The sequence below is a fragment of the Colobus angolensis genome, unplaced genomic scaffold (genome assembly GCF_000951035.1).
Source record: "Colobus angolensis palliatus isolate OR3802 unplaced genomic scaffold, Cang.pa_1.0 Scaffold96, whole genome shotgun sequence".
Classification (NCBI taxonomy): Eukaryota; Metazoa; Chordata; class Mammalia; order Primates; family Cercopithecidae; genus Colobus; species Colobus angolensis.
This window is the reverse complement of record NW_012123598.1, coordinates 1,466,798-1,483,536: the sequence shown is the minus strand read 5'-3', so window position 1 is coordinate 1,483,536 and position 16,739 is coordinate 1,466,798. Positions and strand designations below refer to the sequence as shown.

The 16,739-nt window shown below is 59.0% G+C and overlaps 1 protein-coding gene across 1 annotated transcript in view; it reads right to left on the bottom strand.

Moving 5' to 3' along the window:
• ZNF787 (zinc finger protein 787) overlaps window positions 1-16,739 on the bottom strand; it is a 48,928-nt gene that overhangs the window by 27,763 nt on the left and 4,426 nt on the right. The window contains exon 2 of the mRNA XM_011932569.1: window positions 3,755-3,843. Coding sequence (XP_011787959.1) covers window positions 3,755-3,833 — 79 coding nt within the window. The 5' untranslated portion in view covers window positions 3,834-3,843. The remainder of the gene's footprint in view (window positions 1-3,754; window positions 3,844-16,739) is intronic.

Below are 16,739 nucleotides of genomic sequence, written 5' to 3'. Positions count from 1 at the left end.
TGATGGAGCCTGGGTGATACAGCTGCAGGGTGATGGAGCCTGGGTGATACAGCTGCAGGGTGATGGAGCCTGGGTGATACAGCTGCAGGGTGATGAAGCCTGGGTGATACGGCCGCAGGGTGATGGAGCCTGGGTGATATGGGGGTGCCAGAGAGAAGAGGCACAGCAGGACACTGCAGGAGCTTCCTGGGGACCCACCGCCTGGGGTTGAGGCACTGCCTTGGTGTGGCCACGATATCACAGTGAGGGGCCTGGGGCCCTGAGCCCAGAGATAAGCCGCTCTCAGGAGAGAGGCCGCCCTGGAGCTGTCCGGCCTGCAGGCCGGCTGCCTGAGAACATATCGAGTCCTTCTGGGCTACGGCCAGTGCTGTCTGGGTTCCCTGTTAACAGCAGCTGAGAGCATCTCCACTGCCCAGTGGCTTCCCAGGGCTCTCGAGCCACACCACATCCCCTGCAGTGCAGCCCGAAGCCCCTTCCTCCGTGAACAAAGCCTTGCCTGGCCCCCGAGACAGGACCCTCTGGTTAAACAGTCTGCACCCTGAGCGGCCTGTGCACCCCAGGGAGTGATCTCCAGGAAGCTGAAGGACAGGCACACGGAGGGGGACATGGGGACACTTCTGCTGAGACGGCATCTCATGGAGCAGAGAGCTGGTGGAAGGGGACAGAAAAGGGGAGTCATGCCGGGTGCAGTGGCTCACGTCTGCAATCCCAGCACTGGGAGGCCGAGGCAGGCAGATCACCTAAGGTCAGGAGTTCGAGACCAGCCTGGGCAACATGGTGAAACCCTGTCTCTACTAAAAATACAAAAATTAGGCAGGCATGGTGGCGGGTGCCTATAATCCCAGCTACTCAGGAGGCTGAGGCAGGTGAATCGCTTGAACCAAGGAGGTGGAGGTTGCAGTGAGCCGAGATCACACACCACTGCACTCCAGTCTGGGTGACAGAGCGAGATTCTGTCTCAAAAAAAAAAGAGAGAGAGAGTGCGAGTCGCACAACACCCTCTGCGGAAGAAAACTGTAGCAGGGCCGCGCGGGCTGGGGGCCGCGTCAGGGGCCCGAGACCAGCTGGGAGGCAGACGGGGCGATGGCATGCAGGGCTGGGCAGGCGGTGGATTCTCAGACCCATCAAGCCAGGACACCTTCACAGGGTTCTGGGCATGGCACCGGGACCTCGCCTCCTCCCCAAGAGGCTCAGGAGGGGACAAGGGTAGGGACAGAGGTCGCGGGAAGGCCAGCGCTGTGACTGTAAGGCCACAGGGCTGGGGTCACAGTGCGGAGAAGCGACCACACTCGGGATGTATTTCCAGAGCAGGTGCCAGGACACACAGAAATCAGGAGCTGAGGAAGGGTCCACACGGCGTCTACCCCAAGGCCTGCAGCCCGGCTCGGGTGGCAACCCCCTCTTTGGCACTCCAACCAGCATCTCCCGTCTCTGGCACACGACACGGACGCCCTGCCCCACACCCCGGCACTGCAGGGTTGGGGTCGGCGTGGGGCAACCACGGGGGACGCCTCCTGCTGCTGGTTCTCTCTGCCTCCTTCTCAACCTTCCCCAGGCCACTCCTCACATGCAAGACAGTGAAAGTTGCGCCGGTGGCCTCCTCCCCCTCTGAGGACCCCACGAGGTAAGCTGAGGGCCTGGACACTAATTCCGCAGAAGAGGCTAGGGCCAGGTGGGCTGGCGGCCCTGCTGGTTCTTCTCTCTGCCTGCCGGGCACGCTCCCCCGCCTCTCCAGGGCACACTCCTCTCCAGATGCCTGCCCCATGGGCCCCCATAGCCCTCAGCAAGAGGCCAGAGAAAAAGGGCCCACCTATACTGTGGCCAGGCCAACCCCCGCCATCCCCCCCCACAATGTCTGTGACTGTCATATCGCAGGAGGGACACGTGTAGGCGGGACCCCACACGGGAGTTACCCGGACGCCAGAGCAGCTTGGGAGCGTGCGCAGCCCATCCTCGACCAGCGAGGGTGTCACACGGGGGTGACGCTCCAGAGACGGCACCAGGCGCAGGCCCTGCCCGGAGCCAGCTGCCCAGTGGGGAAAAGCACTCCCACAGACGCAGGGCCGGCGGGGAGCGGGGCGGCGGACTGGACAAGGGGACCTGAGACCTACTTTCTACAAAGAGAGAGTTTACGAGTGACTTGTAAAATTAAAGATGAACTTACTCAAAGACAAGCATTCTGGAGACCACAGGCTATTTTAACAAGGACTGGGCTAGATTAGACGACGCTCCTAAAAAATGACATGTTGTCAGGTGAGATCAGCTTCCTGTAGGGTCTTTTTTTTAAGGAGTCCTTACATGTTGGAGAATTTACAGACGCAATGACATGATGGATACTTTCTCTACAACACTGTGGAAAAAGAATCACAGTAGGCAGAAAGGGACTGGCAGTGCCGCGAATCGCTGGCACAGGAAGAGGGACTCCTCACACTACGTCCACACACTCGAGATTTCCACAGAATTTTCAAAAAGGTTCAAAGGCCCCGGGCGTATGCGAGGGAGAAGGCGGGGGCAGGCCTCGAGGGCTGTGGCGGTGCGGGACGGCGCCCACCCGGGGAGGCGCAGGACGGTGCTCACCCACTGAGGCGCGGGGCAGTCTGGGGCCGGGGTGTGCGCCCCCCGGGCATGCGCTCCTGCCAGTGCACTCAAAACCCCCATCCCAGTTTCTCCCCCAGGACCAGGGCTGCCACAGCCCCACGCAGAGGGAGCCTCTGCTCATACTCCATCCACGGATCTCAGAAATCACTGAAAAAAGGGCTGAGGTGCTTTACAACATCGATCCCAAACTTCACCCCGGTCTTTCTCTGGGACGACTCGGCTACGCTGGCCTGGACTGGCAAGCTCTGCCACCTTTCTGCATCGAGCCTCGCAGGTGTGGCCATGCATTGCATTCCCGTGTGGACTGTGGCTGTGTGGTATCTGTGAGGCCTGTAGCCTGCAGGATGCACAGTATTTCCTCTCTGGCCCTCTGCAGAAAAGGTCTGCTGAGCCCGGGCCAGCGTGGGCCTGGGACCTGGGGCCTGGCATGCAGACACAGTATGAGAGAAGTATGCATGAGAGAAGCCGCCGCACCTTATTCCTCAGGTCTGAGGCAGACACACGGCCTCCAGGAGAAGAGGGACACCGTGAGGTGTCAGCGGCCACTGTGGGGTCACCGTGGGGCCTCAGCAACCAAACCCAGGCCCCGTGTAGCCCACAGATGAGTTTTGCTCAACCCCAATAATGCTTTATTAAACAAACAAAATACGTTGTCAATGTCCAAAGAGTGAAGGATTTCACATCAAAACCCAAACTGACAGCTTTCCCTGAAAAGTCAGCGTCAGCCTGTGGGCTCCCTGCGCTCCTGTGCCACCCTAAGGAGTTTCCGCCAGGGAGGGTCACAGGGCCGCCGGGAATCACAGCAGAGGGTCCAGGATGTGGAGGCGGGGCTGTGGGGAGAGCAACGGGGCACCCTCAACAGACGGGGGTGCTGCCCAGGCTGGAAGGGCAAGGACAGAGGAAGTCAGGCAGAGAAGGGGGCCCCCGGGGTCCCCAAGATCGTCCAGCAGAAAGGAAACTTGGAGCCACAACACCAGCCCCTCCCTCTACAGCCAGGAGGGCAGAGCCCAGGGTGGGGGGGAGGCCAGGGCCCGGCAGTCCCAGGGCCCCAGGAAGGGAGAACAGGAAAGGGGGGCTTCCTCCCACCCAAAGGCAAAGGCAGCCAGGGTCAGGTGGGAGGCAGTGGGGTCGGCCGGGAAGGACTCGGGCCGCTCACCTGGGTTCTCGTGACTCGCCATCTGCTGGTCTTCAGAATCCAGCGGCCCCGGAGACCAGGCTTCTTCCCGCAGCTCCATGTCTGGGTCCCTGTCAGAAGGGATAAGACGGAAGGACCGCGTTTATGGGGTGGCAGGCTGCACCGAGGGCCCTGCAGGGAGGCGGCCTGCAGACCCCGGCGTGGCAGGTACAGCGCCCGGCAGACAAGGCACACAGCGCCTACCCCAGGACACCAAGAACTGGCCTGGAGCTGGCCTGGCTGCTCCCCACTGCAGGGGCCAGCCAAGGCCTCACACAGCTGCGGGACGGACTCAAGGACCCACACGGGCTACAACCACCACCGGCTCCCACCGCAGCCCCACCACGCCCGAGCTGGACCCGCGGTGAACAACCCCACCTCCACGCCTCAGCTTCCTCACTGCCAAGATGGAGAACATGTTACTGTCAGGTGTGCACGAGACAGTGTACGTGTGATGCTCGTGCCTAACAGGGACTGGAGTCCCCACACCCCTGGCAGACACTGACCCATCACATCAGAAACAGGGCAGCAGGTGCCTGAGGGTCTCCACACACGACACTTCCAACCCGTGCCACACGCACCGTCAGGGTCTCTACACACACCACCAACCTGTGCCACGCACACACGCAGCTAAAGCGGACAGCAGAGCCTTTGCCACGCGCCTCAGTTGTTGAAGGGTTCATACCCTGATCTCTCTTTTAAAACAGGCTCCCTGGCTGGTTGTGGTGGCTCCCACCTGTAATCCCAGCACTCTGAGAGGCCAAAGCAGGTGGATCACTGGAGGTCGGGAGTTCAAGACCAGCTTGGCCAACATGGTGAAACCCCATCTCTACTAAAACATAAAAATTAGCCGGGCGTGGTGGCAGGGGCCTGTAGTCCCAACTACTCAGGAGGCTGAGGCAGGAGAATTGCTTAAACCCGGGAGGCAGAGGTTGCAGTGACCAGAGATCACACTCTAGCCTGGGCGACAGAGCAAGACTTTGTCTCAAAAATTAAATTTAAAATAAAATAAAATAAACAAATAATTAAAAAAAAAAATGAAACAGGCTCTGAGGCAGCCCTCCCAGCCCTTCCCCCACCCTCCTGCAGGCGCGGCAGGAACCCGAACCCTCACACAGCCCAGGGAAGGGCAGCACCGCCAGGTGGAGCTATGGCAAACGTGCCCTCCCAGCTTTCCACACGCCGGGGTTTCATAAACCAGGAGCGGCTCAGCTCAACTCCATGGGGCAGACGCAGGGCTGCCAACTTCAACAGCCAAATAAGGGCAATTTAAAAAAAACGTCCTGCCGGCCTGAGTGCAGCGGTGTTTACAACTAACTGGCAGTTACGGATCTCTTTGTTCCTTCTCCACGCCAACTGCTTCACTTGACCAGCCTTAAAACAAAAAAAACCTCCTACCTCCCACTGCAGAGATTTGGGGCTTGGCTCCCCGAATCCCCCGGCACCTGCAGGAGGCAGGGGCTGTAGCCACCTGGCTTCTCGGGGAAGCCTCCAGCAGGAGCCACAAGAAACCTGTCCCAGGAGGCACGGCCTCCCACGACCAGATCAGGGCTCACGCCCCAGGGCCCACACTTTTTTATTAAAACAGCTTCACTGAGATGCGATCCCCCTGCCACAACATTCCCCCATGTACAGTGTACGATGCAGTGCTATTTAGTATATTCAGTTTCGCCACAATCAACTTTACAACAACCTCAAAAAGCCCCCGAGCCCACGGCAGTCACCATGCACTCCCCTGACCGGGCCCTGCAGCCTCTCAACTCCTTTCTGTCCCTCGGGACTCGCTGCCGTGTGCTCTGCACAGGAGAGGGGCCGCATCTGTCCTGCGTGTCTGGCTCTTCCACACAGCACGGTGCTGCGGCTGCCGCTCCTCTCTCGGGCTGACCCCACCCCACCGTACGGCGGCCACGGTGGCCCACACACCCGCCCATCGCTGCCAGACAGCTGTGGGCTGCTTCCACGTCAGGCCTTGTGAACACTCCAGCTTCAATGCCAGCATCCATCCATTTATTCCTGTGGACGTTCGCGTTCCTCTCTCTCGGCAGGAGAGGCCGGCCGCCAGCCGCAGCCCCTCTTCGAGTCTTCAATGCTGTGTCTTATCAGAGCTGCATACTGAGGTGGAGGCGGGCACAACGCTCGACCAGCCATTAGCAAGCCCATTCTCCGGCCATCTGGCCCCAGTCCCTGGTGTGACCTCACTCCCAGGTGGGGAGGACTCCTGGTGAGGCACAGCGACCAACAACCTCAACACCGGAAGAGAAACCCAGGCCAGGCCCCCTTGGGCTGAATGCGCTCGGCTCTAAGGAAACCTCCTCCGGCATCCAGCACCTCATTCCCGGCCGGGGTCTGCAGACCAGCACGCGGGAACGAAGTACCTCCTTGGCACAACCCACCTGAACCAATTTTCTCGAGTCCCTCCAGTGACAAGAGTTCACCACTATCCGGGCACAGAAGGGAGCCAGCCCCACGGCAGGGTGCTGTCAACCCTCAGGAAGGGCATGAGAGTGAGGAGAACTCAGGATGTGCCTGTTTAAATAAACTCACGTGCACAGATACACCATGCGGGTCACTTGGCGGCCCCTGGTCACCCCACCCCACGGTTCCAGGCACTGCTCTAAACGGCTGACGAACTGTGAGTGGATTGGGGTCCGTGATAGCCCTCTGGGTAGGTCTGACTGCTGTCCCCATTATGCAGATGAGGAAACAGAGGCCCAAGGTCTCTCTGCGGGGAAGGGGAGAAGGGAAAGGCTGGGGGGCGGTACAGAGACACAGGTTACATCCAGACCATCAGGCCCCAAGTCTATGCCCAGAACCACCCACCACTACGCTCGCCTCGGACACTGTGTATTCAAATCCCACACGGGAACACGCAGGCCGCGCTCTCCAGGGTCCTCATTTACTGAGCACCTGCGAGGACCAGCAGACACGGGGTCACCTGAAGACACGAGGGTCACCGGGAGACACGGGGTCACCGGGAGACACGGGGTCACTGGGAGACACGGGGTCACTGGGAGACAATGGGGTCACCGGGAGAAACGAGTCACCAGGAGACATGGGGTCACCGGGAGGGACGAGGGTCACCGGGAGACACAGGGTCACCGGGAGACAATGAGGTCACCGGGAGAAACAAGAGTCACCAGGAGACATGGGGTCACCGGGAGGGACGAGGGTCACCGGGAGACACGGGGTCACTGGGAGACACAGGGTCACCGGGAGACAATGAGGTCACTGGGAGAAACAAGAGTCACCAGGAGACACAGGGTCACCAGGAGGGACAAGAGTCACCAGGTGACACGGGGTCACCGAGAGGGACGAGGGTCACCGGGAGACACAGGGTCACTGGGAGACACAGGGTCACTGGGAGGGACAAGGGTCACTGGGAGACACAGGGTCACTGGGAGACACGGGGTCACTGGGAGAAACAAGAGTCGCCAGGAGAAATAAGGGTCACCGGGAGAGCCGAAGTCTGGCCCCCAAGGTTCACAGACAGCAGGAAGGAAGCGCATGGGGAGGGGGTTCTGGGGGGAGACAGGGACAGGCAGCTCTGCTGGGGAGGCTGGGGTGGGCCCTCAGAAAGAAGGCACCCCAAGAGCAGGCCCTGGATGGGCAGCGTGGAGGGGAAGGGGCGGGCAGCGGCTTGAAGGCCGGGCATGCTGGGGACTGCGGGAGAGGCTGCAGGTGTGTGGGGCGGTTCCCGCCGGGAGGACTGCGGGTCATCTGAAGCACAGGGGTCCCTTAGAGGTGGACCCTGTTCTGACGCTTGTCTTATGGATGCGGAACATGAGGCCAGCAGGCCCAGACCCTCGGGTCCCCTACCACACGTGGAGGGCAGCACCGGCGGCAACAGCCAGCAGCGTCTGTGCCGGGCACAGAGCCACAGAGACTCCCAGAAGACTCAGCTCCAGAAACGGGAGGCACTGAAGGCAGCCCTGCCAGAAGCCGCCGCTCCCCGCTCTCTCCACCCCACCTTTGCCCAGCGCTCCCCGGCTCCCTCCACCCCGCCCCTGCCCAGCGCTCTCCTCTGGTCCTCCCAGCTGCCGCCTCTGGACTCCAGGTGAGGGCCACCTCCTCAGGGTCCCCACCTGCTCCACCCGCCTGCCTTTCTCTTCCTAACGCCTGCTACCCTGCCACTCTCTGTCTCTGCTTAGCTGGCCTGTCCTCCCAACACCCATGTCCCTAGCACCCAGGGCAGCACCATGCACAGGTGGGTGAGCACCCAAACAGATGGGCCCGGGCAAAGCACAGGCTTGAGACCAGCCAGCCAATCCCAACACTCAGACCCTCCCCGGACCCGTCTCAGGAAGAGGTGAGACCCACGCGGAAGGACAGGCAGACCTCCCCTTGGACAGACCCCCTCGGGCTTCGGGTCCCTCGGATGGAAGAGTTCAGGCTCAACTGCCGTGAACATGCTTGCAGCCCGACCAGGCTAGCTCTACCTCTCCACAGGCTACCAACAGGAAAGCCCAAATCTCAGGAAACGCTTCTTGCAGAGACAGCCTCCATCACAGCGAGGTTCCGAACGGTGAGGAACCTATGAGAACCATGCCGGGGAGATGGGCAGAGTCACCCCTCCTCCACGGAGCCAGCCAGAGAATGCAAGCTGGCACCCCTCCCACACCCAGCATCAAGAGCGAGAGTGAGCTCAACGTTTTTCTTCTATTCATTTTCCTAATATTTTAATCACAGGTAATTATGTCTGTATTAAGGGAAAAGCCTAAAGGGGTGTTTTGGACAGCGGCTGGGGCGACGCGTCGGAACTGGTAGATGGCTGGGTGCTGGGGGGCCAGCGGTGAAGGCCACGGCACAGAACAGGCCACGCCAGTGCAGCCCCAAAGGCACGGGGGCAGCAGCAGATACAAGAAGGGTGCTCTGGCCTCCCCTTTTCCTCCTGAAAGCAGACGAAACCCCACGTGAAACACGCCCTCCCCATAGACGAAGAGGATGTCCTCGTCACCAGCTCCGGGAGCTGAGGCTGAGAGACAGTTGCACAGACCAACCCTTATCTCCCTCAGCCTCCCCAAGGCCTTTAGTGACTTTTTCACAGTCGCTATTCTTTGGCATAGAAGCCCTCAGGCCTAACCGCTTCGAGAGGTCTTCCCTTTCCGAAGTCTCCCATGTACCTGCAAAAATAACATTCCCGGCCGGGCGCGGTGGCTCACACGCCTGTAATCCCAGCACTTTGGGAGGCCGAGGCAGGCAGATCATGAAGTCAGGAGATTGGGACCATCCTGGCTAACAGGGTGAAACCCTGTCTCTACCAAAAATACAAAAAATTGGCCAGGCGAGGTGGCGGGCGCCTGTAGTCCCAGCTACCTGGGAGGGTGAGGCAGAATGGTGTGAACCCAGGAGGCGGAGCTTGCAGTGAGCCAAGATTGTGCCACTACACTTCAGCCTGGGCGACAGAGCGAGACTCCGTCTCAAAAAAATAAATAAAATAACATTCATAAGCTTTTCTCCTATTATTCTGTTTTATGTCAACCTAATTCTCAGACTCTGCCAGAGGAGGGGAGCCACTGCGCCCAGCCTAATGTTCAGGAATTACATAGTGGTGATGATTTAATATATTCACAACTTTGTGAATATATTAAAAACCAGTGAATTGTACACTGTAAAAAAGCCAATGTTGGCGGGGCACGGTGGCACATGCCTGTAATCCTAACACTTTGGGAGGCCAAGGCAGGCAGATCACGAGGTCAGAAGTTCAAGACCAGCCTGGCCAATATGGTGAAATCCTGTCTCTACTAATAATACAAAACTTGGCCGGGTGTGGTGGCTGGTGCCTGTAGTCCCAGCTACTGGGCGGGGGGGGGGGTGCTGAGGCAGGAGAATCGCTTGAACCCTGGAGGCAGAGGATGCGGTGAGCTGAGATCACACCACTGCACTCCAGCCTGGGTGACAGAGCGAGACTCCGTCTCAAAAACAGAAAAGAAAAAGAAAAATCAAATGTTGTAATACATTAATTGTACCTCTATTAGAAAATAAGCTTTTAAAAATTGTACAGGCTTTCTAATTACAACACCCTGAACATTAAATATGCATAAGAATCAACACTATAGGAAAAGTTAAAAAAAAAAAAAAGTACAAGGAAAAAAGGGAAGAGAGCAGTTTGCAACCAGCGGCTGAGGAGGTGGCGGAGGCTGCTCCTCACCTCTTCTCGGCTGAAACCTGTTTGCCAAGTGGTGATAACGTCCTTCCAGTGAAACTCTATCGCATAACTCAATAAAAGCAGGGACTTCCCAGCTCAGAGCCTTCCCCTGGCCTCCACCTCGGGCCAGCTTCCTGCAGGGCCAAGGCCTTGACCAGGCTGTGGATGGGGGAGGTGGGAGAGTCTGCCCTCCACACCCCTCCTCTCCACCACACAGTGGCCCGCCCAGAGGCCAGCAGAGATCACCTCTCACTCAGCAGCGATCTGCTGCCAGCCAGGCCTGCGCTGCCCACAACGGGCACACAGCATGATTGCTGCCACAGTGATAGCCCGATGGGGGACGGAAGTGAGGCAGCCTACAGACGTGGAGGGGCTGGCCCTGTGGGGGGGGGGCTGGCCCTCAAACTGCCTCCAGATACTAATGCCTTTTACATGTTCAAATGGTCACACTTTAAACGGCCAGCCATATACCTACGTCAAGAGTAGCCTTCATTTCCCCTCTTGGTTCATAAAGCCTAAAATATTTACTATCTGGCCCACTGCAGAGAAAGTTTGCTGACCCCGATGTAAAGGAATGAGGGTGCCAGGGTTTGGGGCACACTTTCCAGGCCATGGCCGGGCCAGGGAGGCGCAGCAGAGGGGCTGAGCACCTGGAATGGCGCCAGGAGGGAGGGGCAGGCAGGGACCTGGGGCAAGGCCTGGGCAGCGGCCCAGCCCGGGGCTCTGTGCTCAGCAGCTGCTGCCCTGGAATTCCTGGTCACTTCACCTTTGACCTGCATTTTGTAAGTGGGGTCCAAGAGCACAAGGGCTCAGTGCTGGGGGCTCACAGCCTGGGCTTGGGGGGCTCTGCACTCACCTGTGGGTGAAATGCCAAACACAAAACACCCTGGCCCACCCAGAGACCTCCAGGAAAGGAAGACACTTTCTTCCTGCCTTTTTGCATAAGGGTCCACAAATTCCACAGCCAGAGGGGCTGGGGGCAGCAGAGGAGGGATAAGCGGCAGGAGCTAGAGCTCAGGGTCCGGAGGCTCTTCTCAGAGGGAGGCGGGAAGGAAGGCCACACCGTGGCGACCTGGGACGGGGCCCATAGTGCTCTGCATCCCAACTTCCTCTCCGAGGAGAGGGGGGGCCCACACCTACCAGGGAGATGTGAAACAAACAGTCTGGGTGACAGCGCTGTGCCCCTGTGAGCAACGGGCAGCCACGGTGCCAGTCCCTGGCGTCATCACCGGCTCTGCCACCCTCAGAAATGGCTGAGCCTCAGCTGCCTCCTCTGCAAAGCAGGGACGGGAAGGGCAGGTGCCTGTGTGGGGACTGAGTGGAGGCTTCTGAGGACTCATCAGGGTTAAGACGGGTGTTCACTCCGTGCTCCCCAGTTCTCTTCCTCTCCTGTCCCCCCAGGCATGCTCTCAGCCCCTGCTGAGGCCTGTGTCCTAATCCATCAGGCCCTACCCCCAGGACCTCATGGCGCGAGCATAGGACCCTCATCCGCAGGGGGGAGCGACGGGAGAGGCGGGGGCCCCAGGAGCTGCGGGGGGCCTGAGGCAGCTCCTGACCCAGCTCTCAGGGTCCAGGCCAGCTCCCTAGGAGAAGGCCCCCCACTTGCTCTCAAGAAAACCCTAGGCTATTCAAGGGATCGACCAGAAGGCTGGGAATTTCACATCTTCTGAAACGAGGGTCCCGGCCTCCCTGCCCGCCTCTGTTTCTCAGCCAGGGTCTCAGCTCTCCCAGCCTCTGCTGGTGCTCACTCACCTGGCTCTGACCTCCACTCCAGAGAGGAAGCACCTGCAGCACGGGCAGGGGTGCCTTCCCCTCGCCCCCGGCCCTCCAGAGATCCAATTAGCACAAATGATTGTTATTATTGTTGTTATGAAGTCCCGCCCACCCCTCTGGAGGCCTGCCTGCCAATTATCCCCTTTCTTCTGCTGCCAATCTCACCTCCTCCTCCCCCGCGCTCTCGGAAGCAACTCCTCCTGGCCCTCCACGGCCCTCCCTGCCCAGAAACTTCTCTGGCACCCACCTGCTTTCTCCCTCACCTCTGTCTCTTATTCCTTCCCGTGTACTTGCGGCTTGGATCAGCCACCTCGTTTCCTTCCCCGACAGTCATCCTCTAACCACTCGGCTAACAAACACCCTCCCTGACTTTTCACCAAATCCTGTGACTCCTTCTCAGCCTGACTCCACGGCCTCTTCAGAGCCACCGTACACCCCATGTGGTCCTGCCTTTGCGGGGCAGGGGAGGAGCCCTGGGGTGCCCAGACCAGCCATCTCCCCCCGACCCACCCCCTCCAGCACGGAGGGCTGCGGCCCTTTCCTCCCTCCCACCCCTCCACCCTCACTCTCTTCTCCCCATTCCTCCTACCATGATCCTGGCTCCCACCCTGCCTCTTGGAAGTGCCTCCCCACACCACACACCAACTCATCTTCCTAAAGTCACTCAGTTCAAACAACCCAGTTAGAACCTGGGCAAAGCATCTGAGCAGGCATTCCTCCAACGAAGACAGACAAACATCTGATAGGCACGAGCAAGGATGTCCTCATGGCCGTCTGGGAGAGGCAGCCCAAACCCACAGGGAGCCAGCACCTCACGCCCACTGTGCCGGCCTCGGAAAACAAGTGCTGGTGAGGACCAGGAGAAGCGGGGGGCTGGTGCCAGGGCACCACAGGTGGGGCCGCCGTGGGAAACACCTGGCAGTTCCTCAAAAGGTTAAGCCAAGAACTCCTGTAAGAACCAGCAAGTCCACTCCTAAGCATAAACCCAAGAGAAAACATACGTCTGTCCGTGCAAACATGGGCACCCAAATGTTCACAGAAGCATCAGGTATAACCGCCAAAATGTAGAGACGACCCAGATGTCCATACGGATGAACTAACTGTGGTCCATCCATGACCGTAATGGAACACGACTCAGCCATAACCAGGCGTGAAGTTCAGCCGCGACAGGGATGACCCTCGAACACGGCACGCGTGGTAAAACACGCCCGATGCAGAACAGCGCGTGATTCTATTTATACACCTGCCCACAACAGGCACACCCCGGGAAAGAAAGCAGATCAGAGCTTCCCAGGGACCCGGGCGCAGGGAGGGAGGGAGGGAGGGACTGCTGAAGACGCACTGCATTTCTTTAGGGATGAAGAACAGGTTCTAAAATCGACTGTGGTGATGGCTGCATAAATCAGTGAATACACTAAAAACCACTGAACTGTATACTTCATTTTTTACTTATTTATTGAAACAGAGTCTCACTCTCTCGCCCAGGCTGGAGTGCAACTGCACGATCTCGGCTCACTGCAACCTTCGCCTCCTGGGTTCAAGGGATTCTCCTGCCTCTGCCTCCCAAGGAGCTGGGATTACAGGCGCTGAACTGTGCACTTTAAAAGGGAGAATTGTACTCTATGGGAATCATAATAAAACTGTTCTTACCAACAAAAAGCAACTCAGTTCATCACCTCCTTGTCCAAACTGCCACCACTGCACGTGCCTGCTGCCCCTCAATCCAAACTCCAGGTTCCTCCCCAGGCACCATGGGGCCCAATCTGGCTCCAGCACTTCTGCAAGCCCCCTCCTTCCAGCTGGCCTGGATCTTCGCTGTGCACTGCGCTGCTCCTGACGCACCGACAGGCTCAGGCCTGGCCAGGCCTGGTCTTTCTCTCTGAGGGGCCAGGCTCACTCCTCCACCTGCCCCGGCCAGGCCTGGTCTTTCTCTCTGAGAGGCTGGGCTCACTCCTCCACCTGCCTGGCTTGGTCTCACCTTTCAAGGGTCTGCTCAAATGTCAGCTTCTCCCTGAGGCCCACACCCCATCTTTCCCATGGCAGGGCTGACTTCCCGGCCGGTCAGCACCTTCTGTCACCACGTCACGAGCATGGTGATATCACTTCTACTGGTATTTCCTTCCTGGGGCTCTGCATCTGCTCCTGGGCACAATGCTCCCTGAGGGCAGGTGCCAGGGGTACCCAGCACCTGCTGCCCCGGTGCCCACGGCTGCTTCTGAAACCAACACCGCCACCTGGCCCTACTGCAGAGCCCTCTCCTGCTCGCCTTTCTGCTCTGCTCCCGGCTCAAGACGCCCACAGCGCCAACCCCTCCACTCCTCCACCAGCTCCTTCACTGCCCTTTTCTGTGGCCGCTTCACCCCTCACTCTTGGCCTGAAAACCTCATTCTTGTTCCCTCCTGCACCTCCGCCTGGATCTCCAGGCTAGGTGGGGTGATGTCTACAAGGGATCCCGCGTCGGGCCCTCATTGCCTCAGCCCCGGGACATCTCTGTGACACCACTGAGACCCCAGGCCTGCCCTCCCTGAGGGTGGTGGGGAAAGCTCCTCGGACCCTTTCCTGTTCATTCTACGGTGACTGGTCTGCGGATACCTTCCCTCTCGTCTGAGCCGGTTTTGGCAGGTCACATTCTCCTACAGCACAGCCTGCACGTCCCTCGGGCGGGGTGAAGGATGCAGAGGTGAGCCGTCCCCTGCTCAGGACGGAGAGGTGAGCCGTCCCCTGCTCTGGCCCCCTCTCCCTCTCCTCTCCTCCCCTCTCCTCTAGAGGCCGGCTGCGGCGCATCGATTTTGCTGCTCTATTTTTTTTTTTTTTTGAGACGGAGTCTCGCTCTGTCGCCCAGGCTGGAGTGCAGTGGTGGGACCTCAGCTCACTGGAAGCTCCGCCTCCCAGGTTCACGCCCTTCTCCTGCCTCAGCCTCCCAAGTAGCTGGGACTACAGGCGCCAGCCACTACGCCTGGCTAATGTTTTGCCTGGAGACGGGGTTTCACCGTGTTAGCCAGGATGGTCGCTGCTCTATTCTTTTCCAGCTACTTCACACCCGGACTTGTGCGGCAGCCTCCCAGAGGTTTCCCGCAGGTCTGCCACCCGCACCACCCACACCCTCCCCGTCAGAGCCGGATTCCTTGGAGACACCAGCACAGCCACGGCAGAGACAGCTCACGGCCCCAGTCACCACACTCGACTTCCCGAGAGGGTGAGAGAGAGGGGCTTCGTCTACTGTCAGGGCGCGGCGTGTTGTGGGGACTGCGGGGCACGGCCGGCAAGACTTGGTGCCTGGCGCGTCTTCAGATCCTTATGCAAAGGCTGCTGGGTCTTAGGGCAGCCGAGTAACTGAGAATTGTTTAAAAGACAAACGAAACAGTCTTCTGGCCAAAAGCCCCACACACCTACAAAGTACACTATGGACTCTGGGTGACAATCAGATGTCCGTGGAGCTTCATCCACCGTCACAAAACGCGCCGCCCTGGAGTGGGAGTTGATAGTGGGGGGAGGCTGTGGGGGGGTGCGGGGGGGATACGGGAAATCTCTGCACCTTCCTCTCAAATTTGTTGCAAACCTAAAACTGCTCTAAAAAAAAAAAAAAAAAAGCCCCTGGCCGGGCGCGGTGGCTCACTCCTGTAATCCCTGCACTTTGGGAGGTCGAGGAGGGTGGATCAGGACATCAGGAGATCGAGACCATCCTGGCTAACACAGCGAAGCCCCGTCTCTACTGAAACATACAAAAAACTAGCCGGGCGTGGTGGCAGCGCCTGTAGTCCCAGCTACTTGGGAGGCTGAGGCAGGAGAATGACGAAAACCCAGGAGGCGGAGCTTGGTGTGAGCCGAGATGGCGCCACTGCACTCCAGCCTGGGCCATAGAGCAAGACTCCGTCTCAAAAAAATAAACAAATAAATAAAGCCCCTGGTCACTACTTAAGTGGCGGAGGAGGCAGGATCAAGTAAGCCCAGGAGTTTGAGACCAGCCTGGGCAACACGGCAAGATCCTATCTCTTAAAATTTGTATATATATAAAACATTAAAAACAAAGCCTTTATATGAAAAAAAAAAAAAGACACACACACAAAACCACACCCACAGACCACCTTACATTCTGTGAGTCCTCTGCTGGGCCAACAGGGCAGACTGGCCATTTTCCAGACGGTGTGGATTCTCCCTCTGCGCCTCCCCCCAACCAGGCCTTTGCACCAGACGGTGTGGATTCTCCCTCTGTGCCTCCCCCTTACCAGGCCTTTGCACCAGACGGTGTGGATTCTCCCTCTGCACCTCCCCTACCAGGCCTTTGCACCAGCCGGTGTGGATCCTCCCTCTGCGCACCGCCCCCGCCCCCGCCAGGCCTTTGCAGCAGACAGTGCGGATTCTGCTCCCCACCCTGCCAGGGATTTGCACCAGACGGTGGGGATTCTCCCCACCGGCCTTTGCACAGCCCCTTCCTCCCACCTCACCTGCCCTCTCTGTGTACATCTGCTTGGCCCATGTGCCAAGGCTCAGCATCAACAGCACCTCCCTCAGGAAGCTTTCCCCGACTGCTCCCTTCCCTCAGCTCTGTCCTCTCTTATCCAATGACAAAAGATCTCACTCACCAAGCACGGAGTAAATCCCAGGTCCTGGGTACGGGGTGCCCTAAGCACATAAGCTCTGATCCTGTGCCCCGCCATCAGTGAGAGACAGTTCGAGGCCATGAGGCCAGCGCAGAGGCAAGAGGACAATCGCCCTGGGCAGGGCCGGGTGTGATCTGGCCCCACCAGGAACCAGCCACATGACCTGCGCAAGGTGCTTGGGCTACCCGTCCCTCCTGATAAAATGAGACGATGTGTGGCAAGTGCTCACCCAAAAGCCACGGAGGCGCCCAGTAAATGTGGCCTATCACTGTGGTCCTTGCTGTACAGACAAGGAAACTGAGGCTTCCACAAGGGGAGTGGCTGGAGCAATGTCACATAGCCACGGCGAGGCTTTGAAAAACAGAGTGGTGGCCGGGCGCGGTGGCTCAAGCCTGTAATCCCAGCACTTTGGGAGGCCGAGACGGGCGGATCACGAGGTCAGGAGATC